This window comes from Octodon degus, unplaced genomic scaffold (assembly GCF_000260255.1).
Source record: "Octodon degus isolate 3935 unplaced genomic scaffold, OctDeg1.0 scaffold00123, whole genome shotgun sequence".
In the NCBI taxonomy this organism is placed as follows: domain Eukaryota; kingdom Metazoa; phylum Chordata; class Mammalia; order Rodentia; family Octodontidae; genus Octodon; species Octodon degus.
Window position 1 is genome coordinate 1,920,640 of NW_004524699.1, and position 24,001 is coordinate 1,944,640.

The window sequence follows — 24,001 nt, forward strand, 5'->3', positions numbered from 1 at the left end:
GTCTGAGCCCGCTCCTGCGTCGGTCCCCAGTCCTCAGTCCCCTCCACTGGGGGCTCCTTCTACTGTGACCCTTTTCCTTTGGCTTTTTGAGACAGGGTCTTGCTATGTAGTGCATGCTGGCCTTGAACGTATGGGATCCTCCTGCCTCAGCCTCCTGAGTGCTGGGATTCCCACGTTCGCCACCTCACCCGGCTTGCAGCTCATTCTTGCTCTGTGTCCATCCTTCCAAGCCACAGCCCCCCCCGCGGGGGCACCCCATGTGCTGCAGTAGTGCCCCCTCCCCCTGCAAGGCGCAGCCTCTTCACTGACCCTACCAAAAGGAGTGGAGGAGATGCAGACGCCACAGGAGGTCACTAAACAGTGCGAAGGGAACACAGCACACAGACTCAGTACCACCGCCCGATGCTGCCCCAGATGCACGGGGCTGCCCTGCACGGCCACCTCGAGAGCTCATTATCCTACTCGACACATCCGCAGCCATCCAAAAGCCAGAGCAGGGTGGGGTCGGCCTGCTGAAAGCCCTCACAAGACCTGTTAAGAGCAAACCAGGGGCTGGGGAGATGGCTCAGTGGAATAAGCGCTTGCCTGGCAAGTACAGGGGCCTGAGTTCAATCCCCAGTTCTGCAAATAAAATAATTGAGGGGCCTGAGTTCAATCCCCAGTTCTGCAAATAAAATAAAATAAATAAATAAAATAATAATAAAGAAAAAAAAAAAGAGCAAACCAGCAGCGAGGGATCCTAGATCTGCCTGACACCCCCTGCAGCACTGGCCCCCCGCTCCTGACGGCCCCGTGCCCTCGTGCCCTCGGGTGACCGCCTGCAGCAGAGATGTGACGCTGGCCTAGTAACCCAGCGCGCAGCCTCAGCCGTCAGTGGGCACAGAGGTGCCACTGCGCTGAAATCAGAACACGGAGCTGGAGGCACGATGGTAACCACAGGACCTGCACTCCACCACCACAGCTGGGGCAGAGCACCCGGAGCGGGGACAGGCTCCCTGACATGGAAAGCTTGGTGCTCAAGCAAGGCTGGGCCAAGGCCTCATGGGACAGTCAGACGCCCCTTCCTGGTCACTGAGCTCCAGCCCAGGGCTGATGCTGCCGTCCTGGGGTTCTATACAGGGGGGTCTCCAGGGGTGTTCATGGCCAAGTCTGTGGCTTCCGACCTCATGCCTCAGGCGTCCCCTGGTGTCAGGTTTCTCTATGGTGATGCATCACAGAAACAGAAAAAGGAGTGGGGGGTTTTATTGTATTTGTCTGAGACAAGGCCTCACTACGCAGCTCAGTCTGTCCTTGTGTCTCCTTGTAGCTGAGGCTGGTCTCAAACTCGCAAGGACCCTCCTGTCGCAGCCTCCCGAGAGGATACGGGTGTGTGCCACCACGCCCGGCTGGCTTTATTTGAGGACTGGAGAGAACCTAAGGGAAGACAGGAGATTCTCTGACCTGAGACAACGGGACGCTGAGGCTTGTGCGCACTTCCTCCAGAGCTGGACTTTGAGGGGGCTGTTCAGCGATGCCTTAGGAGCTGACTGTGGTCTCCCTTGTGGCAGTGGGAAAAGGGAAGGGAAACTGCACCCAGGATGGGGTGGGGAAGAAGGGGGGAGGTGGTCTCTTGGAAGACAAGCTGTTGTTTTAAGAGCTTCAGCCATTTAGATGGCCACCATTATAATTTAGCAATTCCTACTAGGGCCATAACCTATCACCTGGCACCAGAGCCAACACACATCCGAAGTGGATCCAAAAGTCACCCTCCCCAGGGACTGGGACACTCCGAGTCTCAGGGGTAGGCCAGGGGTCCATGTTGGCTTTGGTTCAGTACGCAGTGAGCTGTATGCGCAGATTCGGTCTTGTGTGGGGCAGCCCGTCTTCCCAGCAGCGTCTACTAGAGGCCATCTTTCCACAAGTTAACGATTTTGGTCTCCTTGTCCAAGAGCAGAGAGCAGAATGTGCCTGGGTCGGCTCTGCGTCCTCTCTTCTGTTCCATCGATCCACATTTCTGCGTCACTGCCACTGCTGTTTTGATCACTGTGGCTCCGTCAGACAACTTGATATCCGGATGGCTCCTGCCTCGCTCGTTGCCAGGGCTGCCTCTGCTCTTCGGGGTCTCCTGGTTCGTGTGGCGCTCAGGACAGTTTCCTGCAGCTGCGAGGGGTGCTGCGGGTGGCCTGATGGGGACTGATGGAGTCTGTGCTCCAGCTGTGGCCCTGCGGCTGCTCCGCCCACGCTGGTTCTGCCGCCCAGGAGCCTGCTGCTCAGCGCTTCTCGCATCCTTTGGGCTCTTTTTAGAGTACAAGGATCTCCCTGTGGGGGCTTTCGCTGTGTTAGAATAATTCCTGTGAGTTTTCTGGATGCTGTTTGGATGGTACCGTTTTCCTAAGTTCCTTCTTAGTGAGTTCATTACTGGTGTGAGAAGCGGCATTTTGATTTTCTGTCCTGCTACCCTGCTGAATTCAGTTATCAATTCCAGGAGTCTTTGTGGGACCCTTTGGGTCTCCTCCGTAGAGGATCGCGTCACCTGCAGCTAAGGAAGCCTTGACTTTGTCCTTTTCTATTCACATCGCTTTTCATTCTTTTTCTTGCCCGTTGTTTGGGTTCATGTTTTTAAGGACTACATCGTAGAGTGGTGTTATGGTTTGTGTCGAGGTGTCCCCCAAAAGCCGCAGTCATGGGGCGGCTTCTAGAGTTTGTGATTATTATTATTTTTTTTTCAGAACCAGGGATTGAACTCAGGCCCTTGTGCTTGCCACGGAAGCACTTATTCCGCCGAGCCATCTCTCCGGCCCTGTGATTCTTTTTTTTTTGAACCGGGAATTGAACTCAGGCCCTCATGCTTGCCAGGGAAGCACTTATTCCACTGAGCCATCTCCCCGGCCCCTTCTGTAATTCTTGATCCTGTGGATTACGGTGTGAGTGCCACACTAGCCCTGGGCCAAGTCATCTGCATCCAGATGTGAGGGGGGGAGAGGCTCGCTGCTGCCACAGCCGCCCCCCTTGCTCTTCGCTGTTTTCTGCTGCCATGAGCTGCTGCCCTCTGCCAAGTGCCCCTCTGCCTAGGAGCCAGCCGAGTATGGACTAACCTCCACTAACTGAGCTAAATAAGCCTTTCCTTCCTTAATTTGGGTGTCAGGTATTTAGTCCCAGCCATGAGGAAAAAGTACCTGAGATAAGCGAGCATCCTCATCTTGTTCCTGATTCCGAAGGGAAAGCTTTCTGGTTTCCCCAAGAAAGCTTGTGGGCAGCTTTGTCGCAACCACCTTTCATTGGATTGAGGCAAGATCCTTCTGCACCTAGTTTCTTCAGGCTTTATTCCCATGAGTAGACGCTGGATTTTGCCAAAGGCTGCATCTGGTGAGATGACGTGACCTTTCTGTCCTCGTTCCTGCATCTGCGGCGCTTACACCTACTGACTTGGAGGCGCTGAGCCACCCTCGCATCTCGGAGGCGGCCTGTTTGGTCACGATGCGTCATCTTTTTGATGACCTGTCGGTCTCTACTTGCCAGTCCGCTGGCAGGGCAGGGTCTCCCGGGTCGCTCACTCTGGTCTTGAACTCGCGGCGACGCCCAGGCGGGCCTAGAATCATGGCAGTCCTCCCTCAGCCCGCAGAGCGTGGGTTCCAGGCCTGAGGCGCCACTGCCACCACACTCACCAGGGTCTTAATAAGGACTCTCGGGTGTGCACTTTATGGGTTGGCCGGGTGTCCTTTTTTGGTTGGATCCTTGTCTGGTTTTGGAATCAAGAAAACGCACACTTTCAAGAATGAAATCTTCCCTTCCAATTTTATTAAAGAACTTGAAGGGGCCGGGGAGATGGCTCAGTTGAGTAAGTGCTTCCCTGGCAAGTGCAAGGGCCCGAGTTCAATCCCTGGTTCCGCCAAAAAAACACTTGACCATGCGGAGGGTCTTTGGTGTGGTTGTGGGCTTGGCTGCCTCACTGGGCTGAGACACTGGACACATGGCCTGAGAGGCTGCGTGTCACCCTTGGTGAGCTCTGGCACTGCCTACTTGGGGGATTCAGGGGACTATTTTACTTTGGCCTTTTTTGAGACAGGGCTTCACTATGCAGTTTGGGCTGCCCTTGTGCTCTTTTGCAGCCACCAGGCTGGCCTCAAATTCACAGTGGTCTTTTGTCTCAACCTCCGGAGTTCAGGGTTACAGGTGAGGTGTGCACCACCACATCCGGGGTTCCGGGCTGGCATGGCATGCAGGGCCAGGGATAAGAGTCAGAACCCTGTGCTTGCCAGTTAGGTGCTCACGCCTCTGAGCTGCCTCCCCAGCCCCTAATATACTTTTGGTCCGTCACCTTGATGCCCTTCCTTGCAGGCACATGAAGCTGATTTTCTGTGACCTCATCATGGACAGAGCTTGCTATTCCTATGCAAATCACCTACTGAAGCAACAAGGACGCTCAAGGTGAACCGAGACAGATTTTTCCCCTTCCCCTTTTCTAAATGTCACAGATCCTTGTTACGTTCCCCTTCCCAGGAGAAGCTGTCAGGAGCAGACAGCTGAGGCCCAACCACATCAGCTGGCCCTCTAGCCTCGCCAAGGCATGCTGCTGGCTGGGTACTAGAGCTCCCCTTCAGCAAGAAAGCCTCTCGGGAAACTGGACCATAGAAGCTGCTGGCGCCCTGGCCCCGAGGCTGGTTGCCTCACCTGCTGCACACAGACCCTGGCTCCAATGGCGCCTCTTTGTTCCTGCTTGGCTACATTTCCCGACCCCATTCACCTGAGTCACCTACAGCCACCTATGGAAAATGAGAAGACCTTGACCACAAAGGCAGGGCAGATTTGGCGGAAGCCACGGTGACACAATTCTTTGGGCAGCCTTTAACACAGACCTTGGAAAATGGCTGCAAATGTGGAACCCTAGTCAGAGTTTTTTACTTTTTTTGGTGGAACTGGGGATTGAACTCGGGCCCTTGTGCTTGCCAGGCAAGCACTTACCCTGAGCCATCTCCTGAGCCTCTTAATTTTATTATTTTTGTATTTTAGGAAAGGGTCTGCAGGGTGTTCAGGGTCTCATTACTAGATCGGACTCATGATCCGCCTGTTTTCAGTCTCCCAAGAGCTGGGATTACAGGCATGCGACAGCATGCTGTCCAGACTCCGGCAGGCTCAGCCTGCTCTGGGGACAGGGCTGGCAGGGAAGGTAGTACTGGGACAGAACCACAACCCTGCACTCCCTAAGCAGGCGCTCTAGTCTGCGGAGCCAGCTCACCGGCCCCTTACCTTGCCTCTTAATGCTGTGACATGTTGCTGGCTTTGGATCAGCACTGATGCACCTTTGGCAACATGTAGCTGTCCTGTATCTGCTTACTGGTGTCGCGGGATTATCACTCTTCAAGTGTGGCTGACACGGCCAAGGAAATGCACATTTCCAACACAGAGCCACCTATGCACTCCAGCTACCCGGGGACTCTAGCCCTGACGGTCACTTAGGCTCACAGCACCTCGGCCCTTTTTTTTTTTTAAACATTTATTTATTTATTTGTGTGTGTGTGTGTGGCCAGCTCAGCCCACCAGAGGGCGGGGCTGGCTGGCATGTGGTGCTGGGGGATCGAACTGCGGTCCCTGTGCTTTCCCAAGCTTGCTCCAAGTAGGTGCTCTAGACCACTGAGCCATCTCGCCAGCCCACCTCGGCCCTTTCTTACTGCTTCTCCTTCCCTCAGTGTGTCTCCTCCAGCTGGGGGGTGGGGGTGGGGGGTCCGGGCGACTCTCACTGACCCTTACAGGGCACAAACCCCGCGCTTGTGCTTCCATGCCTCAGGCATCCACGGCGGCTGCCTCAGAAGGCTGCTTCTCGGACAGCTGCAGACGTGTGCAGGGGAGTGTGTACATCCTGCTCGGGAGCTGCGTGTCACTTTCACCCTCCAGGAAACACACTCCAAGACAGAGCAAAAAGTGCAAACCGTTTACTGGGGTCTCAACTTGAAGGACAGGGGCGGAAGAGGACAGCTCACACCACCATGTAGAGCTGCCAAGCCACAGCCAAGCACCTGGGAGGGGACAAAGGGCTCCAGCCCAGCGCCGTACCCTTCCTGTCCTGCTCGGCTGCCATGCACCCCAGTCCCAGGACTTCCCTGGCTGCTGGGTGCAGCGCTGTCCTAGGCTCTCGCTGGGGCTCCAGAGAGCACAGCCAGCCACTCCAGAGCTCAAGCCCAGCAAACTGCTGCGCACTGCAGGCTGGCTCAGCTGGGTGCACTTTCTGCCTCCAGAGAGAAACGCCCAGGTCTCCTAAACACTGCCTCCCACACGTGCCTGTTGTACCAGCAGGCCCACCTCCAGGAGGTGCCAACCGCAGTGCTCCCACCCCCAAGCCAGTGACTGCCGAGATGTGTCCATGTGGCCTGGATCTGGGAAGACACCCCCACCCTCTGGGTTCTGAGTGGTGGGGATGCTGTGGGGGACACTGGCAGAAGCCAGGACTGAGCAAAGGCCTTGGTACTCAGGCTCAGAACCACATCCAGTCCCTACAGCTCCTTTGCAGCCAGCGGCTCCCCTGCTGCGGCCCAGCCTTCTAAGGTTCACAATCACACAGCGGATTGAGGCGCTGCCTTCTACTCCCAGCAGGTGGCCACACCCCTGCCCCTGCCCAGGCCCCTCCTCCTTGCCCCGCACACTTCAAGAGGTGCTCCCACCTCAAGAGGCGGCTGGCAGAACAGGCCGTGCCTCCTGGGGTCTGTGGATGTGGCCATTCTCGTGGACACACAATCCCAGCTTTGAAGTAGCTGACCATAGGACTGTGCGATACTGGGAACTCGGGGATGCTCCAGTGTCACGGCACCTGGGTGGAGACAACAGCCACAGGCAGGAAGGTGCTGGAAGGCCCGGGTGAAGGTCATGGTGGGGCTCAGGAGAGGCCTGCCCGCTCCAGGTCCTGCGGTAGCACCCGGCCCTTCCTGCGGGCCTTCTGCAGGCGCCGCTCGGCCCGTGCCGTCTTCTTCTTGCGCAGGTTCTGGCGCCGCTTGTCCTGCCGCTGCTGCATCTTCTCCACCACCTGCGCCGAGCGCTTCTCCCACCGGCGCTGGCGCTGCACCCGCCGCTTCTCCTTGCGCTTCAGTGCATCCTCCAGCAGGCGCTCATTGTCGCGAATGCGCACACCCTCTGCCTTGTACAGCAGGTTGGTCCACTTCATCTTGGCCTCCAGCTCCTGGGCCTTGCCCGCATCCTGCTCCTGCAGCTCTGCCAGCCGGCTGTGCCGCGCCTGCAGGCGCTCCAGCAGCTGCCGGTAATTCCTGCCCGTCAGCGGCGTCAGGTTCCCCTTCACCTGCTGCCGCTTCTCCTTCCTGCGCTGGGCCCTGCTGGCTGGCTCCTCCTCGCTCACCTCAACCTGGGGACAGACAGCCCTTGAGCAGCCCAGGCCAGGACTGTGCCTGCGCCCCACCTGCACGGCTGCTGCTGCTCATCGGGGCAGCAGCGCGTGGTGAGGCCGGCCCCTCAGGCCAGGACTGTGCCTGTGCCCCATCTGCACGGCTACAGCTGCTCATTGGCGCAACAGCGCGTGGTGAGGCCGGCCCTCCTCCCGCTCACCTTGTTGAAGATCAGCGCGGGCTCCACAGGCTCTGCACGGGCCGTGCCAGGGGCCGCCTCCGTCACTGCTTCCTTCTCTTCTGCCTCCTGAGCTTGCGCTGCCTTTTTCTTGGCAAGCAGCTCCTTCCGTTTCCTCTTCTTGCGTTCTCGTTCCTGCTTCCTACGGCGCCGCTTCTCCAGTGTGGCTGCAGACAGCTCCTTGGTGCTGCCCTAGGGGAACAGTTCACTTAGAAGAGGCCTCCCTAGCTCAGGGACCGGGTGGCACACGGCTGGGATGGAACCGGGGCTGGAAGGCATGCCTGATGCAGGACAGCGAGGGCCTCCTTATTGTGCCAGTAACCCCACACAAGACCCACGCCTCTGTCCGCAGCCCTTCCCGTGAGCCAAGATGCTGCTGACCATCTAAGCACTGTTGCCCTTTCTCCAGTGGCTCAGAACCCAGGTGGAGTCTGCGCCCCTGCCCTGCCTTCCGCATATTCTCTCCTGACACAACCAAGTCCTCTCCTGCTGCCTCTCCCAGCCCACAGCCACCCCGACTACCTCGAGAGGGGCCTGGGTATGAACAGGTTGCCTTCATCTCGGGCACTGACCAGGCTGTGCCAAGCCATGCTGGTCTCAGTGATGATGGTCTCCTGAGGAGGAAGGCCAAGCTTCCCCCTAGGACCTGCCTACGCCCCTGCTGAGCAGATACTGGGGAGGCCAGGTCAAGGAACCATTCTGCAAGGGTCTCACCCACCTGGCCCTGGGCCTGCTGGATCTTCTCGTGCAGTCGCTGTCGAAGGACATCCAAGGCAAAGACAGAGACAGATTCTGTGGCACGGCCATCTGTAGAGACAGAGGTAGAGCTAGAATTAGCCCTCGGCCCTGCCCAGAGCCCAGCGCCCAGCACCGAGGCCTCAGCCTCTGCTTCCCAGCCCACGCCGTGGCCACTTGTGGAACTGCAGGGCAATTGGTACACCTTGTACCTATTCCACCAGGGTGGGTCCCCACAACCGCCTCTAGGACAAGCAGATGGTTCCCAAATTAAGTCTCTGAAGCATACAAAACGTTTTCTGCCACATGAGCTGCTCCAGCCTCAGAGGGATGGCCTTGCCCCTTAACACCTTGGTCACCATGAGGCCCTGCACCCCACACACCTCAGACCACCACTAATCTTCGCTGCTATAGTCTTGAGTTACCCCAGGTGTGCTACAGAGCCTCTTCTTAACCACAGATGGAGCCACGCTTTCATTCAAGCCCTACCTGCCCTGCCCCAGGTGCCCCATAGCCTCACCTGCAGGGGCCCCAGAGGGCCTGGAAACCTCCTCCTCCTTCTCCTCCCTGACTGCAACTGGCTTTTTGGCCCCAGAAGCCACGGTCTTGGCCTTGTGCTCTGCAGATTTCTGTTCCCGCTCTCTGAACTTCTTCTGTGTCTTCTTTCTTTTCTTCTTTGGTGGTCCAGCAGCTTCTGGGCCTTGAATTTTGCCGGCTGAAATAAAACATGATCAAAGAGCCGTGAGTGCGGACTCTCGCGTCACGCAGCAGGCAGGAAGGTCTTCAGTTCCCGAGCACGCACCGGGAACAGCAGGCACAGGAGCCGGCAGCGCCGCGTCCAGAGCTAGAACCTACGCTGCTAGCGGCGCAGGGACCACACGCCAGAACCGACACCGGTTACCGCCGGGGGCGAGAAATCCTCACATTTCAATATCGCCCGCCAGCAGCCGTTTCCTTTCACCAAACTGAAACCCTGTCTCGTCCTTCCCACTTGCCCGCCACCCTGCGGCCCTCCTCCTGGGGACCTGCACGCCACGTGGAGGCCAGCGCCCGCGTCCGCCCGCGGGGAGACCCCGGCCCAGGGGCCCGACACCGCTCCTTCCCGCGGGCCTCGGGCCGGGCTCCTCCGCCTGACCGGCCTCATCCCGGCCCGCTCCGCCCCGCCCCTCCTCAAGCCGCGCGCCGTCCACGCTCCCGCCCCGCGCGGGGCGCTCGGGCCACCTGAAGGTGGGGACAAGCGTCCGCGGCTCGGCCCCGGCCCGCCCGCCCCGCGTTACCGCGCTCGCGCCTCGGTCGCTCGGGGCCGGGCTGAACGCAGATCTTTCTGGCCAGGTCCTGCAGGTAGGTGTCCTTGGCGAGCAGGGAGGCCATGGCTGCGACGCCCGGCGCTCGGCTCCGGCCCGCGCTCGGCCCGAGACCGCGCGACACGCCGGAAACCGCCGAGTCCGCAGGCTCAGCAGGCGAGCGCTGATTCGCCAGCGCGGCCGGCGCGGGGCATTGTGGGCGCGGCCGGCGCGGGGCATTGTGGGCGCGGCCGGCGCCGGAGCGTGGTGCGCGGTGGCGGTGTGGGCTCCGCGAATCCCTGCGCCCTGCCCAAGAGATGCGCGTGGGGCGAGGAGGACGTAACTTCTGCGCGGGGCACCTGTTCTGCCACCCCTTCTGCGGCGAGGCCCAACCCTTTTTTTTTTTTTAGACAGGGTCTTGCTGTAGTTGAGGCAGCCCCTGAAGCCATACAGCTCGGGCTGGCCTCGAACTTGCGGCAGTCCTCCTGCCCCAGCTTCCCGAGTGCGACGGTTACAGGCGTGCGCTGCCGCGCCGGACTCCTGCCCGATTTGGGAAGACTCAGCAACGACACGAGGCGCGAGACAGAAGCAGCTCTAAAAAGATGCAAGGGGGCCGCCAAAGCGCCTGCTTGGGAGCACAAGGTCCTGAGTTCAGTCCCTGACGCTCAAAAAAGAAGACACGAAAATCAGCGTGGCAGGAGGGCCGGGGAGATGGCTCAGTAGAAGAAATGCTTTTCTGGCAAGCTCAAGAGGCTGAGTTCAATCCCTGGTTCCGCTAAAAGAAAAAAAAATCAAAAATCCGTGTGGCAGGGAAACCGGGGACACAACCACCCATTTGGTAGTAATGATGGTCTCGGGCCGTGAGAGTTGATTTGCTGAGTCGTTTCCAGATGAAGTTCAAATGATTTTTATATACAAGAAAGAGCAGAGATCTGAACTCCCCCAAGGGCCTAAGTGGCTATCTACACTACCTAATCTTAGTTTTTTGGTACTAGGAATCAAACTCGGGAGCTTGTGCGTGCCAGGCAGGTCCTATGCTGCTGAACTATCTCCCTGGCCCTGTCCACACTACTTAGACTTCTGCAGCTGTCCAAAGCCCTGTTTTCTCCGTCAAAGTGCAGACTCATCTTGCTGGGGGCGCTCAGGCCATCTGAAGGTGGAGACGGCTGTCACTGGCTTGCGCACTACCCCGCTGGTGTCTCGGCCCGCTGCGGGGGTGGGGTGGGGTGCTGAACGCAGATTAGATGCTAGAACCTTTCCCTGGGTTCTAGCAGCCTCAAAATGAAATGCTTGGGATCAAAGAGGTGAGACAGATGGGGCTGGCCAGAGTTCAGTACTGGGGATGTAATACACGTGCCTTCACAGGGGCAAGGCCCCCTGAGGCAAGCCCTATCTGGGACACGCTACGAGTCTCAGGTCTTGCCAGAGCACTGGCTCCGCTCAGAGGAGCCCAGGGCCGCTGCCGGGGGTAACTTCACTGTTGCGTGGTATTGGCCAAGCTAAGGATAGAAAAACTGTGGTATAAGGACCGGCCAGATAGCTCGGTGGAGTTAAGTGCCTGCGAGCAGGCACAGGGGGCACTCCGTCCCTGGGCCTGGGCCTGCCGGGCGGCTCCACCCCCAGGGCATGCTGAGATGGCAGTTGAGACTGGGCGTGTTGGTGTCCGCCTGTAATCCCAGCTCTTGGGAGGATGAAAACAGGCGGATCACTGCCTGGTTGGGTTTTTTGTTGTTTTTGACTCAGGCCCTTGAGCTTGCCAGGCAAACTACTTACTCTACTGAGCCATCTGCCCAGCCCCAAGGCGGATTACTACCAGTCTGATCTAGCAGTGAGACCCTGAACACCCAGTAGACCCTGCCCTAAAATACAAAAACTTAATAATGAAAAAGGAAAAACTGTGGTATAAAGATGTTATTACTCAATTGTTTTTACTTTTTTTTTTTCTCGGAACTGCAGATTGAACTCAGGCCCTTGTGCTTGCCAGGGAAGCACTTATTCCACTGAGCCATCTAACCGGCTACTCAATTGTTTTTGAAAGCAATGTGGTCACACCTGCTTGCAAGACTGCATGGCTTGGTCAGGCCCACAACTAGAACAGTATAACTTATCTGTGGAGAATGCTCCCCCTCCGTGTGTTGGAGACACCAGGGCCAGGCCCCAAGTTCTTCCTGCCTGCTGCCTTCTGGAGCCCGGCGGGCAACATCGCAGACAGTGACCCCCTCTCCACTCTAGGAAGGGAGATGGTATGTGGGTGGAGTCGGCCAGACCCTCATCTCTTGGTCCACCAGGCCTCCTCGCCCCATGCTCCGTGGTTTCTGGTGCCATCCTAGGTCAGTTCCTCCAGGGTTCAAAACATGTTTCTGCCACCTCACTTCCTGGCCGTGGCAGGGCACTTCCTGTTCCGAACCCCTATCTACTTTCCTGTGAAACGCGGGCTTAACACATCACAGATAACAATGAGAATGAGGACATCCTCGGCAGAGGTCCCCCAGGGCCACCCAACATGGAGGACTCGTTGGGTGCCGGTGGGAGGGGCCTGGTCTGGATCCCAGGTGAAGAGCTGATGCTCAGACGTGGCAGGGCACCCAAGGGTGAACGCGGGCTGAGCAGTGGCAAGGACAAGGAACTGTGAAGAGTGGCATTGTTTTTATTCAATCTTGATACAAAAGTAGCAGAATAAACATGGCAGCAAGACACAGCAAAAGGTACCGGGAGGGCCTGCAGAGGCCCTGTAGCCCATGCCACCCACTGGGGGGCTCCCAGTTTTAAACCTCGGGAGTCGCCTTCTGCCGTCAGTCACCCCCTTGCCCAGTCAAGGCTCTTGACTCCTCCCATCTGGCCAAAGGTAGCAGCTGGAGGGGACACTGGGCCTTCCTGGAAAGGCTGAACACCTCTCCCAGCGGTCCTGGGAGGCAGATCCCAGCCTGACCAGTTTCCCAACTAAGGAGGTCACAGTGGATCTGGGCCCTGGGGTCTCTGAGGTGTGGCGGGCACCCAGGGGAGGGCTGGACTCTGTTCCTGATAAATCAGGCACACAGGGAAGGCATCCCGGCAGCTCAGGTGTGTTCTGCGGGGCCAGAGCCACCAGTATGGGAGTGGGCAGAGGCTGCGACCTGCAGGGAGCCCGTACCAGGCTCTGGGGACGCCAGGAGAGGGGCCGAGAGACAATCAGCGGAGTCTGTGTCCGGGTCCAGCCTCCAATAAGCTTCACACAGAGGCAAGTCATTAGCTTCGCAAAGACTGGAGCTTTTCCACCACCAGAAACCCCAGGGAGACAGGAGCAGGCAGGGAGGAAAGCCAGGGAGGGAGAAGCAAGACAGAAGCAGAGTTAAGGAAACGCGGCCGCCACCCCAAGCTGCCCTCACTTCCTCCACCTGCAGGTCTGGCGGGGGAGGGGGTCACGGCAGCTGCAAAGCCTCCAACAGGCAATGGGATCTCAGCAGGACCCCCGCGCTGAGCTTCGGCTGTGTGGTCTACTTCCACTCCGGTCTCTGCTAGCCCCTGCGCGGTCCCCATCTTCAGTGGCTGGCGTGGTGCTCAGACTTTGGAAGCAGCCTGACGGCTTTAGCTCCTGGCTTACGGGCGTGATGGGAACACGGCCCCGCGTGTCCCTGCACCACGCTCCAGCCCCGTGACTCCCAGGGCTCTGCACCCAGGTGCAGGTGAGGAGCCGGGCTGCCGCTCATGGCGGTGGCTTCTGGGAGCAGGGACGGCCCACAGCTAATGCGTACTCAGTGGCCTCCCTCAGAACTGCTCAAGACACAGAGTGGCACCCACAGAAGAGCAGGGCAGAGGCAGAGCTAGAGACAGTGAGCGGCAGGAGGGCAAAGAAGGCAGATGCCGGCACACACGCAGGAGGGGCACGCGGAGCCCAGGCACTTGAGGGGGGCCGTGCTGGAGAGGCAGACAGCTGCTTCACCCCAGGGCTGAGGGATGCAGGGACTGGCCGGAGTGGACAGGACACCTGCGCGTGGGGGTGTCGGCACAGGCTGGTCCAGGGGAGACCGGGGACCTCAGGAGCCTGGCACTCGTGGTCCCCAGGGTTCCCACCCCAGCTCTGCAGCGCGCCCTCAGGCCAGCCCCACTTCCGCTGGCCAGCAGCCCCGAGACCGAGTGACTGCCCCAAGGCTACTCCATCGGGGCCCAGGGCCAGCAGATGCTGCAGACAGTAACGCAGACATGAAGAGCTTTGCTCCAGGAGGGAGGGCCTGCGCCCCCCCAGGACCAGGTCTGCCTCCCTGCGGAGCATCAGGGAGCAAAGCCAGCCCCAGAACTCCCGGAGAACTCTAGAGCCACTCCAAGCGGGCAGGGAACCCGAGGTCAAGCCTCAGAGCCTGCGAGCTCTGGACAGAGGCCAGAAGGGAGGAGGTTTGTCTGTAAGGCACAAGGTGGCCGGAGCTTTACAACTGCTGGGCCCAAGCTGCACCCCGTCGAGGGGACAGAGGACAAGGCCTCTGCCTCACTTTCACCCGTGGAAGTCTTACTTTGGAGCCTGACTTCCAGGGCCCCGAAAGCCCAGGGGGTGTCAGGTCTCAGGACTCAGAGTGGCCTCACAGGGCTACGGTGACAGGTCCTGCCCACCGCTGTCCCTTTGGGGCCAGCATGCGGGAGGCTGCAGCTCTGTAAGGTGCAGTGGCCAGAAATCAGACACCCAAGCGTGCCAGGCTGGGGTCCAGGCCATTCTCTGCTTGGCCTCCCTCCTCCCTTCAGGGGCTGCCCTGTCCCTGAATTGTGGGGCTCGGTGACATCCACATGGAGCTGCATCCGGGTAAGCAGCAGTGTCCTGGACATGGGTGTGGGCCTGGCATTTAGCCTTGGCTAGAGTGTCTCTGTCTGGACTCGAGAGCCAGGCACACGCAGCAAGGCCCAGAAGAGGGCTCTGCTTGGCCAGAGGACGCACGCCCTTCTCCAGACTCGGCCTCCCTGACACAGATGTCCCGGGCTTTCCATCGCTTAGCACTGAGGGGAAGGCCCGACCCCACGGGCAGCTGTGGGTGGTCTGTCCATCAAATGCACTACTTGGGAACACCAGGCCCTCCTAGGCTGGGCTGCCTGACTGCGGGCTCCGCCCTATTTGTACCTGGACGAGTAATATTCCTCCTCCAGCTCGTACAGATCGATGGAGACCTCATCCCGCAGCGTGATAAGCTTGCGGTCACACTCCTCCTGCAGAGCGCGCAGCTGTTGGTTGCGCTGGTCGATGGCCTCGTTCACGGACGGGAAGTCGTTGAGGATCAGGAATTGCTTGAGGTCGGAAACCAGCTTCATCAGGGACTCGCCTGCTCGGACCTGCAGCCACCAGAACCAGGGCAGCACAGGGTGAGGGCACAGCTGTGGCCTTGCTGGGCACCTCAGCTTCCTCTTCTGCAAAGGGGGCTGCAGACTTGAGCCGGCAGGGGATGTGTGAGAGGATGAGGTGAGAACAACAGAACCTGAGCTGGGGAGCCAGGACCAGCACCTGCCTCGACGGGCTGGTCTGCCCCAGTCCCCCGCCACTGCTTTCCTCACCTACGGGCCTGCTGTCCTATTAGACAGGCTGTGCACACACCCCTGCACATTGCTCAAGCTCTGGGGAAGCACACAGCCTCTCCCGTCTCCCGTCCTGCTCTCCTCCACGTGGCAGCTGAGCAGGTTCCCGGGGCCCCTCCAGAGCATTCCATCTGTGGGCACACAGCTGCGGGGAGCCCGGCTTGCTGGCTCCTTCCTCTGACATCAGGATCACAGTGCAAACCTCTTCACTCACAAAGACTCAGAAACCTCAGATCAGCAGGAAGGCCACTGCCTCTGTCCTCGGCACAGTGCTGGGCTGGGCTGGGCTGACGGGTACCCTTCTTGGGGACAGTCTCCTGAGAACACATCTGCCCCGCCCCATTCTAGGAAACTACAAGGAGGGAAACTAAAGCAGCCCTGGGTGTGCATGCTGAGACCCTAACTGCTGCGGGGCCCTCCTGGGGCCCTGGCCATGCCCTGTGCCCGGGCAACTCACGATGTTGGCAGCTCGCACGTGCATCTCGTAATTGTCCTGTTCACCCTGAGTGGCCCGTGACACCTGCGTCTCCTCCTCGATCTGAGGGCAAGCAGAGAAGCCATGGATCAGCCAAGCTGACCAGGCCCAGGGTCCCCACAGCTGGCCTAGCCTGGCACACAGGAGCCAGCCGGCCACCCAAAGGCAGGCACAGCTGCCTATTCTGATGGCTGTGCTATGCACAGGGACAGGGTCTTAAGGAGCAGGGCCATGGTTGGCTGGGACCAGTGTGCTGGCTCAGGCACTGGATAAACAGCTGTGTGACAAGGGTAAAAAAAAAAAAAAGCACTTGATTTTGCTTTTTCATTCTTGAGACAGGGTCTTGCTATACAGCTCAGGCTGGCCTTGAGCTCACTATATAGCCCAGGAGGTTCTCAAACTAACAGCAAGCCTCCTGCCTCAGCCTGGCAGGTGTGGGGATTACAGGTGTGTGCCCCAACACGCTGGCAGCGACGCCTTTTGTTGAGGAGCATTTCCTGGTCGCTGCCAGCATGCTGGCCTCTGCTCTAGCAGCCTGCTGACACCCGAGCCTGGCCTGCCGTGCCAGGTTCACAGAGGGCCGCTCAAGGCTCACGGCGGCTCAGTAACAGGAGGCAGGCACGGGGATGTGTGCTCGTAATCTTAGCACCTGGGAAGCTGAGACAAAAGGATCGCTGGAGTTCAAGGACAGACTGGACTACACAGTGAGACTGTCTCAAAAGGAAACAAAAACAGGGGAGCCAGGTGACCAACCCAGCACATCTGCCTCAAAGGTCCCAGGAGGTGTCCTGGACAGGGCTTCCAGCAGCACCTGAGGAGGGAATGGAGAGGATGTGGGCTCAGTGACTAACAGCCAGGGTCCCTGAGCTCGGATCCAACTCTGTCAGTTAGCTGAGTGACCGTGGGTAACTTTTTTTTTGTGGTACCGGGGATTGCACTCAGGACCTTATTCTACTGAGCTATCTCCCTGGCCCCCTCGGGTCACTTTCGAGTTAAAGGAGAAGAACCAAGGTATATCACATTCCTTTAATGAGTGTGATACAAGTTCCCTGTAATGAACACGGCACGGTCGTTGCATATATCTAAATGGTACCAACAAACTTAACTTAAAAAAAAAAAAAATTACGGCGTCTTCTGGGCTTTTCCCAGACTGTGGAGAGGACAACGAGCAGCAGAGCACCACAAACAGCCCTCGCGTGTTGGCCTGCCCCTAAATCACTGCCAGCTCTGGTTACTGCCATTACTGGCCTGTGGGCAGCAGTCAGAACAATCGGCCCCCTTTGGTGCAGCAGCTTGGTTAGCCTGACCCGACAAGGCACCGCTTGCCTGCCCAGAGGGGGCCTGCCCCGCTTCGGGCCTCCCTCTCTCGCCTGTTTGCTCAATCGCAGCGGCAACCAGGACGGGGTCACTCATTCTGTTCCAGGCCCTGCAGTAAGTGCTCCGCAGGACTCATCATGAGGCTGGAGAAAGGCTGGGAAAAGGGAGGCACCAAGGGGCAAAGTCCCCATCAGCTCCACGTGGCCGGTCATGCTGAGCTTGGAGCTGCGAAGGCTATTTGGCTCCTCTGCGGCTCTGTGGACCAGACCGCGACAAGCCCGGCCACTCCTGCCTGCCCACACGCAGCTGTCCCTTTCCCGGCTGCCGGGGGGACCACGGGGGTGCGGGCACGCCGTGCTCTGCTGTGCCTGTCCAGGCTGCCCCATGAGGTCTCCGAGGGCCAGAGCAGCGCTCACGCACCTTGGCCGTCTTGATGATCTCCGTGAAGTTGTCCATGATGGACTTGATGTCGTCCTTCAGCCGCTTGTTGTAGGACTGCAGCAGCGTCTCCTTGCTCTGGGGCAGGGCTCTCTGCTGGGCCATGGCACGCTCGGCCGGCGCAGGGGGAGGCCCGGGAGTCTGGCACCGTGCAGGACAGAGCTTCGTGGGGGCGAGGCAGGCTCAGACACCCTCCACCACCTGAGCAGAACACGCAGAACTCGGGGAGCCCCTCCTGCCGCACAAAGTGCCCCCACCGTTCAAAGGCGGATGTGCCCATTCCTCAGCAGGCACTGCGAGGCAAGGGCTGTCGCCTTGGGGAAGCGCACCCAGCACCCGACAGGACCACCGCACCGCCCAATCCGGCGGGTGGGCACGCTGCACGCCCTCCTGCCTCGGGTCACTCCACCAGCCTGGGACGCCGCGCAGGCGCAGATCACGCCGTCGGGGACGGTGCGTGTCAGCCCTAACGCCCCGCCTGGCCGCGATCCTAGTCCCTTCGACCCACCCTGCATCCCCGGGTCTCCTGCGGCCTTTTCCCTCCCAGGTCCCGCCACTCCGGGCTTGGGCCTGCGTCCTCACAGGGAAGCTAAGCTAGCTCACCCGGGCGCTTAGGATCACCCAAATTGCACTTACGAACGATGGCTCTAGCCTGAGCGCCAAACTGCGGCGTCTGAGGCCCGGCCCACCTTCTGGCTGGCAGAAAAGCCGCTCTAGGGACCGCCCCCGACGGAACAATTTAAGGAGACCTATTACTTTAAATCCGAAGTCCCGCGTAGACGCCAGCTCTCGCGATAGTCGCCGCCGCTTACATATTACCCACAATTCCTTTCACAGTCTCTTTCTGTCAGCCGGCCGAGATGGTGAGTGTGGGTTCTGTGGCCTCGGGTCTTTCTCTGGGATCTATCCGCCGCCATCCGCCTCTGGCCGCGGCCGCGCGGGACCCCGCTTCAGCCTAAGGTTGAAAGAGCTCTCCTGGGCAAGATGGGGAGACAATGAGGCGGCCATCCGGCGACAGGGAGCGGCTGGGCCGCCGTCTGTGCCGCGGGCTCGGAGGAGGTAGCTTGGGGCCTCGGGTGCTGCGCCGCGCCGCGGAGCTCTCCGCCCGCGTTCCGGGTCGGCTGTCCGGCTTCGCGGTCCCTGCGGACCGTGTGCGAGACCGCCTTGCGGAGGCGGGCGGGAGCGGGCGGCCAGGAGCGGGCGGCCTCATGGGGTTTTTGTTTCTGCCCAGCCGAAAGGGAAGAAGGCCAAGGGCAAGAAGGTGGCCCCGGCCCCTGCTGTCGTGAAGAAGCAGGAGGCCAAGAAGGTGGTAAATCCCCTGTTCGAGAAGAGGCCAAAGAATTTTGGCATTGGTAAGGAATGGGCCGTCGGAATGGCTTTTAGGAACGTGCCTCTTGGTGGCGTTGCCGCATGTCATTGAGCAGGGCGCGGCGGCGCGCGCTCGGGAGGCTGGGGCAGGAGGACCGCCTCGTTCACAGATGTGAGAGATGTGTCGGTGTTGGGGGCGTGGCCCGGCGTGCAGCCCATGGGTGCCTGCGCCGCCCCCGGGTGGCCTCAGGGTGCGGTGGGCTGCCCCTCCCGGTGCTTGCGTGCAGATGATGTGAGAGAATATTTGCTATCCGAAGGATGGTGATGACATTCAAACCACCAAGATCGCTGATGCACCTGCACCCGCCGTGGTAGCCCCGCTGTGCCCGGCACCCAGGGTTGGAGCCTCATTCGCACTCTTGAACTCCTCAGGACAGGACATCCAGCCCAAGAGAGACCTCACCCGCTTTGTCAAATGGCCCCGCTACATCCGGCTGCAGCGACAGAGGGCCATCCTGTACAAACGGCTGAAGGTGCCCCCTGCGATTAACCAGTTCACCCAGGCCTTGGACCGCCAAACAGGTGGGCTCTGGAGTGCAGTTGGCCTCGCTGTTTCCCATGGCACAGTCCTAGCTGACAGGGCGGTGCCTGGCCGGCTCTTTGTTTAACAACGCTGGGAGCACAGCTCTGGGCCTTGGGTTCAGTCCCTAGTGCCCCAGGGGTCTGGCATTGACCTGGTGCTGAGTGGCAGATTTAAACTGCAGAGCCTTAACTGAAGGATGCTCTCCTAGCTACCCAGCTGCTTAAGCTCGCCCACAAGTACAGACCAGAGACCAAGCAAGAGAAGAAGCAGAGGCTGTTGGCCCGGGCAGAGAAGAAAGCTGCTGGCAAAGGGGATGTCCCCACTAAGAGGCCACCGGTCCTCAGAGCAGGTGAGGGGCTCCTCCTCAGGGGTGGGATGTGGAGGGCTGGGCTGTGCAGTGATGTCTGAATTAACCTGAACTTCACCTGAAGTCACAGTAAAAATCGAGCTTTTTAACCCTGAGTCACAGCTGGTGACAACTGTGTTGGAGGATCAGAGCAGCCTGAGCGCTTGCTCACAGTGGTTGTGTTCCAGGTGTCAACACCGTCACCACTCTGGTAGAGAACAAGAAGGCTCAGCTCGTGGTGATTGCACATGACGTGGACCCCATCGAGGTAGGTCTGGGTTTCTGAGCAGTGACTGCTGTACCAGTCTTAGGGCAGAACCAGGAGCACAGAGTAGGTGCAGTCCGGGATAGCCGCCTGCATGTGAAACGGTGCCGACTGGGTCATGCGTTGTATGGTGAGCTTTGTTATTATTGGTTTTTTTTTTCTTTTGCGGAACTGGGGATTGAACTCAGGCCCTTGCGCTTGCCAGGGAAGCACTTATTCTACTGAGCCATCTCCCCAGCCTCATGTATGGTGAGCTTTAAATTGTGGGGATAGAGATTATGTGTGCAGTGGGCTCACCTTGGGGGTCACAGTTTCATTTAGCCTCTGGTCAGCAGGCTCTAAGGCAGGTCTTTGGCAGAACAACATGGCAGGAATTGAGGCCATGGCTGCCAGAGGGGAGGGGCCTGGGGACCACAGATGCCCCCAGGACCCATTTCCTGCAGCCTTGCCCCACCTAGGAGGATATTGAACAGGGCCCTCGCCAGTGGACTGTCACCCCTGCTGCCAGATGCTCCAGAGCCCCTTTTCTGAACACAGGAGCCTGGGGGGCTTCGTAGGTGAGACTGTAACAGGGCTTGAGTGGCATTTGCGATGATGTGAGTCTGTCACTGAATTACACCATGAAGTGCAAATACATGAGCTTTTTAACCCTGAGCAGTTGCCACTGAGCTGGTTCTCAGATGACTGGCTTTGGCCAGAACACACTCTAAAGCAATACTCTCTTCTAGCTGGTCGTGTTCCTGCCTGCCCTGTGTCGCAAGATGGGGGTCCCTTACTGCATCATCAAGGGGAAGGCCAGGCTGGGGCGTCTGGTCCACAGGAAGACCTGTACCACTGTCGCCTTCACACAAGTCAACTCGTAAGTGTGCCACAGGTCGCTAGAGCCTTCGCGCCTTTTGAGAACAGTGTCTATACAAGGAGTACTTTAATCTGAACATCTGCCAATGATGGTTAAGAATTTCTTCACCTGAATAAACCCATGTGGTCATGCTTTGTCTGAGGCAAAAAGGCTTGTGTTTCAAACTGTAGTAGATGTTGTTCCAGCTCTCTAAGATAGCTGTTCATCTCGCTTTACTCCTGCTTTGTTAGGGAGGACAAGGGCGCTCTGGCTAAGCTGGTGGAGGCCATCAGGACCAACTACAATGACAGATACGATGAGGTAAGTGGTGGTTGCACGCTGGGGTGTGCTGGGTGAACCGAGCTCTCCTGAAGGGGCTGACAAGCAGCGCTACTTGGTGGGGTACCCGTCGGTGGTGGGCGTGCGCGCTCAGCCCCGGGTAGGCACTGCCCAGGATGCCCCCAGATGGCAGCCCACACTTGACTGCTGCTCTCTTTGTCATTTCAGATCCGCCGTCACTGGGGAGGCAACGTTCTGGGTCCAAAATCTGTGGCTCGTATTGCCAAGCTGGAGAAAGCGAAGGCTAAAGAGCTTGCCACTAAACTGGGCTAAGCGTACTTTGAGTTTTCTGTACATAAAAACAATAAATTGTCCTTAATCCAGTGTAAACTTGTGGAGCGGTGGCAGATTTGTCAAGGCCCAGACAGATGCTTGCATGACAAATGACACAAACAGGAGATCCCCCAAGAGCTTGGAGCTTTTATTTAAATAGGGCAAGGCTGTGTGTGGCAGTTGGCCCGGTCACATGCCAGGTGTCCAGCGTAGGAACTTCTTAAGCCACATGTACGATGTGGCTGCACACAGCCCATACCTGGGGCAGAGAAGGCAATGTGAGGCTGTCAGCTGTGGGGGGGGGGGGTCAGCAGGCGGCCCAGCAGCCCAGGGACTGACCAGGTAATGATGTACTGCATGTGCTCGTTCCGTAGGGTGACTCTGGTCTGCCCTCCAATGGGTCCTCCAGGGACAGTGCTCTCTGCAGAGACAGCATTCACCTGTTCCCACCTGTGACCCATGAGGCTTTCTGCCTAGACCCCACCACCCTCACATCTCCCCCTTTCTCTGCAGCGCCCCGAGTTCTGGGACTGCAGTAAGTGGGAAAATGGCCAAGAAACAAGGGAATAGGGTTATGTCCACAGTGGCCTGCTGGGCCCACGGGTGGGTGGGCCACAACATACTGAAGTCGGCATCAATGAAAATGGGGTCTGCGCCTGTGGTCCTGGCCATGGCCTCCAAGTCCCGGTAATGCCAGTGGTTCCTTTCTGGGTTGTTCTCAGGAACAAAGGGCTTCCTGGTCTCTGTCAACCTCACCACTCCAGTTAGGTCCACTTCTCCCTCAACCTGCAAAGAAGTGTGAGGCTGTGCATTATTGGGGGCCAGGCGACAAGAAGCCCTCATGAGCAGCCTGCCCTCCATTACCTGGCCTTTCTGCCGGGCCTCGGGCTTCACCTTGTTTCTGGGAACAAATCCTCTGTTTACCAGGATGGTGACTCTGGAGGAATGAAAGTGCTGCCTCAGATGGGGAGAGGTTTGCTCGAAGAGTCTGTGGCATCTCTAGAAGGACCTGCACCAACGAGTCCCGCCCTTCGGGTGGCTGTCACCTTTCCCCCTGGGTGCGCCCCCTTCTGGCTGCCCCATGGCTAGCACAGGCTCGGGCTCCTGCCTGCACCCTGGCCCAGGAGGGCCTGGGGTGGTCATCTGCACACCGCCCTGCCGCTGCACCACAGCCATTCGGGCAGCGGCTGCCTGGAATTGCCCTAGTGCAGTTTCACATCCAGATCCTACTTAGGAGATGGCTAAACTTGCTTAATAAATGCCGGGATGAGTGCACTGAAGCTTGCTGGGAGGTCAGGGGTGGTTTTTTTTAAATTTTTTTTTTTTACATTTAGTGTGTGTGTGTGTGTGTGTGTGTGTGTGTGTGTGTGTGGCCAGCTCAGCCCACCAGGGGGCGAGGCTGGCTGGCATGTGGTGCTGGGGGATCGAACCGCGGTCCCTGTGCTTTGCCAAGCTTGTTCTAAGTAGGTGCTTTAGACCACTGAGCCATCTCTCCAGCCCAAGGTCAGGGGTTGGGATGGACAATAAAGGACCAGCTGCTGTCCAGCCAGCCAGCACCCAGTGTGACCTACTCACCCCAGGTCAGTGCAGTGGAAGGGGGTGACCACGAAGGCCCCACTCTCGGTGGACGAGGAGATACGGCCGGCCTCCCGGGCTTCCCGGGCCGGGTCCACCATGGTCCGGGGCATCATGTGCAGCTCCTTGGAGTGGTCGAAGTGCCCCCTAACCGTCACTGGCCGGTACTCCAGATTCTTCAGCTCCACGGGGCTACAAGAAGCGAGCCATGGCCAAGAAATCCCCTTCAGGGGGTTGCAAGTGACCACACACTGGGGACAAAGTGCAAAGGGAGTGGAGAATGTGGGCCCTCGGGCGTGCCCTGACACCGCATGGGAGCGCAAGATTTCGTGGCTTCTTGGATGAATCACATAAAACAAGCCATACGTGCCATCAGCAGGGCAAAGCCGGCAGTGTTCCCTGCTCGAGGTCAACAGCGCTCCATGACAGTGCTTCCACGTGAGAGGGCAGCGGGGCCAGTGGAGCGCTTTTTCGCTACTAGCACACTCATCCTGAGCCCTGTGTGACCTGCTGCCCTCACCCACGAGCTAAGGGGCATCACTCAGAAGAGAGGCTGAAACCCAGCATGGAGGATGATGTCCCAGGAGCCGTCTGCTGCCCGAGCCCAAGGGCTGCCTGAGGACAGGCTCGACAGGACAGCAAGCAGCTAGCAGGCTGCAGGGGAAAGCTGCACGCACTCAGCCGGCAGAGGGATGGGCTCAGCCATGACTCTGGACTCCAGCTCTGCAATCAGCCTCAGCTTCCATTTCCGGCGCTGGACCTACGGAAACAGTTTAAGCTCAGCAGAGGGCAGCAGGACCCGAGGCGCAGGGCTGCCCTGCTAGTCGCAGGCCTACCTGCCATGTCCCCAGGCCAAAGGCAGTCACAGGGATGAGCAGCAGCAACCACTGGAGGGCGGAGTCATCTGCCTTTGTGGCGGGTGCTTCTGCTGCAGAGCGGCCACACCTGCGTGGCATCCATGCCACCCGGAGGAAGTTCGACGACACTGCCATGTGGTCAGAAGCCATAAAACAGAGCAGGAAGCAGCCAGTTCCTCAAAGGCTCTGCTCAGGCAGCCCCAAGGACGTCGAGAAGAGTGAGCACACAACCTGCAGGCAGGGTCACCCTGCGGCACTGCGCCCAGGCCTGCTGCACACACAGCGCCCAGCACGC

At 59.0% G+C, this 24,001-nt stretch overlaps 4 protein-coding genes and 4 non-coding genes across 10 annotated transcripts; 5 read left to right on the forward strand and 3 right to left on the reverse strand.

Moving 5' to 3' along the window:
• Nucleotides 1–5,894: 5,894 nt before the first annotated feature.
• On the reverse strand, nt 5,895–9,721 carry Surf6 (surfeit 6). Its single transcript, XM_004640381.2, has 5 exons — nt 9,558–9,721; nt 8,801–8,995; nt 8,264–8,352; nt 7,528–7,737; nt 5,895–7,327 (listed from the first exon to the last, which is right to left on the reverse strand). The coding sequence occupies exons 1-5, from the start codon at nt 9,649–9,651 to the stop codon at nt 6,848–6,850; spliced, it is 1,068 nt and encodes a 355-aa protein (XP_004640438.1). The 5' UTR covers nt 9,652–9,721; the 3' UTR covers nt 5,895–6,847.
• A 2,858-nt stretch (nt 9,722–12,579) lies between these two features.
• Nucleotides 12,580–18,043, reverse strand: Med22 (mediator complex subunit 22). Of its 2 annotated transcripts, none has more exons than XM_004640380.2 (5): nt 17,959–18,043; nt 17,305–17,463; nt 15,550–15,630; nt 14,644–14,852; nt 12,580–12,809 (listed from the first exon to the last, which is right to left on the reverse strand). In XM_004640380.2, the coding sequence occupies exons 2-5, from the start codon at nt 17,425–17,427 to the stop codon at nt 12,620–12,622; spliced, it is 603 nt and encodes a 200-aa protein (XP_004640437.1). In that variant the 5' UTR covers nt 17,428–17,463; nt 17,959–18,043; the 3' UTR covers nt 12,580–12,619. The 2 variants fall into 2 exon arrangements, with proteins under 2 accessions (XP_004640437.1, XP_023556195.1); XM_023700427.1 differs by having other exon boundaries at nt 17,305–17,523.
• Nucleotides 18,044–18,088: 45 nt separating this feature from the next.
• Rpl7a (ribosomal protein L7a) lies at nt 18,089–21,301 on the forward strand. Its single transcript, XM_023700426.1, has 8 exons — nt 18,089–18,185; nt 18,554–18,674; nt 19,063–19,212; nt 19,422–19,562; nt 19,748–19,827; nt 20,553–20,683; nt 20,914–20,983; nt 21,170–21,301. The coding sequence occupies exons 1-8, from the start codon at nt 18,183–18,185 to the stop codon at nt 21,272–21,274; spliced, it is 801 nt and encodes a 266-aa protein (XP_023556194.1). The 5' UTR covers nt 18,089–18,182; the 3' UTR covers nt 21,275–21,301.
• LOC111812426 lies at nt 18,913–18,986 on the forward strand. The gene has a single exon (XR_002817940.1). It is a non-coding gene; the product is annotated as a small nucleolar RNA SNORD24 (small nucleolar RNA).
• LOC111812424 lies at nt 19,606–19,681 on the forward strand. Its single transcript, XR_002817938.1, has one exon. It is a non-coding gene; the product is annotated as a small nucleolar RNA SNORD36 (small nucleolar RNA).
• LOC111812423 lies at nt 20,411–20,483 on the forward strand. The gene has a single exon (XR_002817937.1). It is a non-coding gene; the product is annotated as a small nucleolar RNA SNORD36 (small nucleolar RNA).
• Nucleotides 20,764–20,829, forward strand: LOC111812425. Its single transcript, XR_002817939.1, has one exon. It is a non-coding gene; the product is annotated as a small nucleolar RNA SNORD36 (small nucleolar RNA).
• A 95-nt stretch (nt 21,302–21,396) lies between the features above and the next one.
• Nucleotides 21,397–23,995, reverse strand: LOC101570065 (surfeit locus protein 1). Of its 2 annotated transcripts, none has more exons than XM_023700425.1 (7): nt 23,686–23,995; nt 23,527–23,609; nt 22,850–23,041; nt 22,169–22,211; nt 21,898–22,060; nt 21,614–21,695; nt 21,397–21,533 (listed from the first exon to the last, which is right to left on the reverse strand). In XM_023700425.1, the coding sequence occupies exons 1-7, from the start codon at nt 23,854–23,856 to the stop codon at nt 21,464–21,466; spliced, it is 804 nt and encodes a 267-aa protein (XP_023556193.1). In that variant the 5' UTR covers nt 23,857–23,995; the 3' UTR covers nt 21,397–21,463. The 2 variants fall into 2 exon arrangements, with proteins under 2 accessions (XP_023556193.1, XP_004640596.3); XM_004640539.3 differs by having other exon boundaries at nt 22,139–22,211.
• Between the last annotated feature and the right edge of the window lie 6 nt (nt 23,996–24,001).

Excerpts from the sequence above, each read along its gene's own strand:
- Surf6 (XM_004640381.2), bottom strand. The coding sequence starts at position 9,651 with ATGGCCTCCCTGCTCGCCAAGGACACCTACCTGCAGGACCTGGCCAGA. Across the intron at positions 8,353-8,800 it reads GCCCTCTGGGGCCCCTGCAG|ATGGCCGTGCCACAGAATCT; the intron begins GTGAGGCTATGG and ends CTGTCTCTACAG. Across the intron at positions 7,328-7,527 it reads CCGCGCTGATCTTCAACAAG|GTTGAGGTGAGCGAGGAGGA; the intron begins GTGAGCGGGAGG and ends GTCTGTCCCCAG.
- Med22 (XM_004640380.2), bottom strand. The coding sequence starts at position 17,427 with ATGGCCCAGCAGAGAGCCCTGCCCCAGAGCAAGGAGACGCTGCTGCAG. Across the intron at positions 15,631-17,304 it reads AGATCATCAAGACGGCCAAG|ATCGAGGAGGAGACGCAGGT; the intron begins GTGCGTGAGCGC and ends GCTTGCCCTCAG. Across the intron at positions 14,853-15,549 it reads ACGTGCGAGCTGCCAACATC|GTCCGAGCAGGCGAGTCCCT; the intron begins GTGAGTTGCCCG and ends TGGTGGCTGCAG.
- Rpl7a (XM_023700426.1), top strand. Across the intron at positions 18,675-19,062 it reads GCCAAAGAATTTTGGCATTG|GACAGGACATCCAGCCCAAG; the intron begins GTAAGGAATGGG and ends TGAACTCCTCAG. Across the intron at positions 19,563-19,747 it reads GCCACCGGTCCTCAGAGCAG|GTGTCAACACCGTCACCACT; the intron begins GTGAGGGGCTCC and ends GTTGTGTTCCAG.
- LOC101570065 (XM_004640539.3), bottom strand. The coding sequence starts at position 23,856 with ATGGCTTCTGACCACATGGCAGTGTCGTCGAACTTCCTCCGGGTGGCA. Across the intron at positions 22,061-22,138 it reads AGGCCCGGCAGAAAGGCCAG|GTTGAGGGAGAAGTGGACCT; the intron begins GTAATGGAGGGC and ends ACTTCTTTGCAG. Across the intron at positions 21,534-21,613 it reads ATGCAGTACATCATTACCTG|GTATGGGCTGTGTGCAGCCA; the intron begins GTCAGTCCCTGG and ends TCTCTGCCCCAG.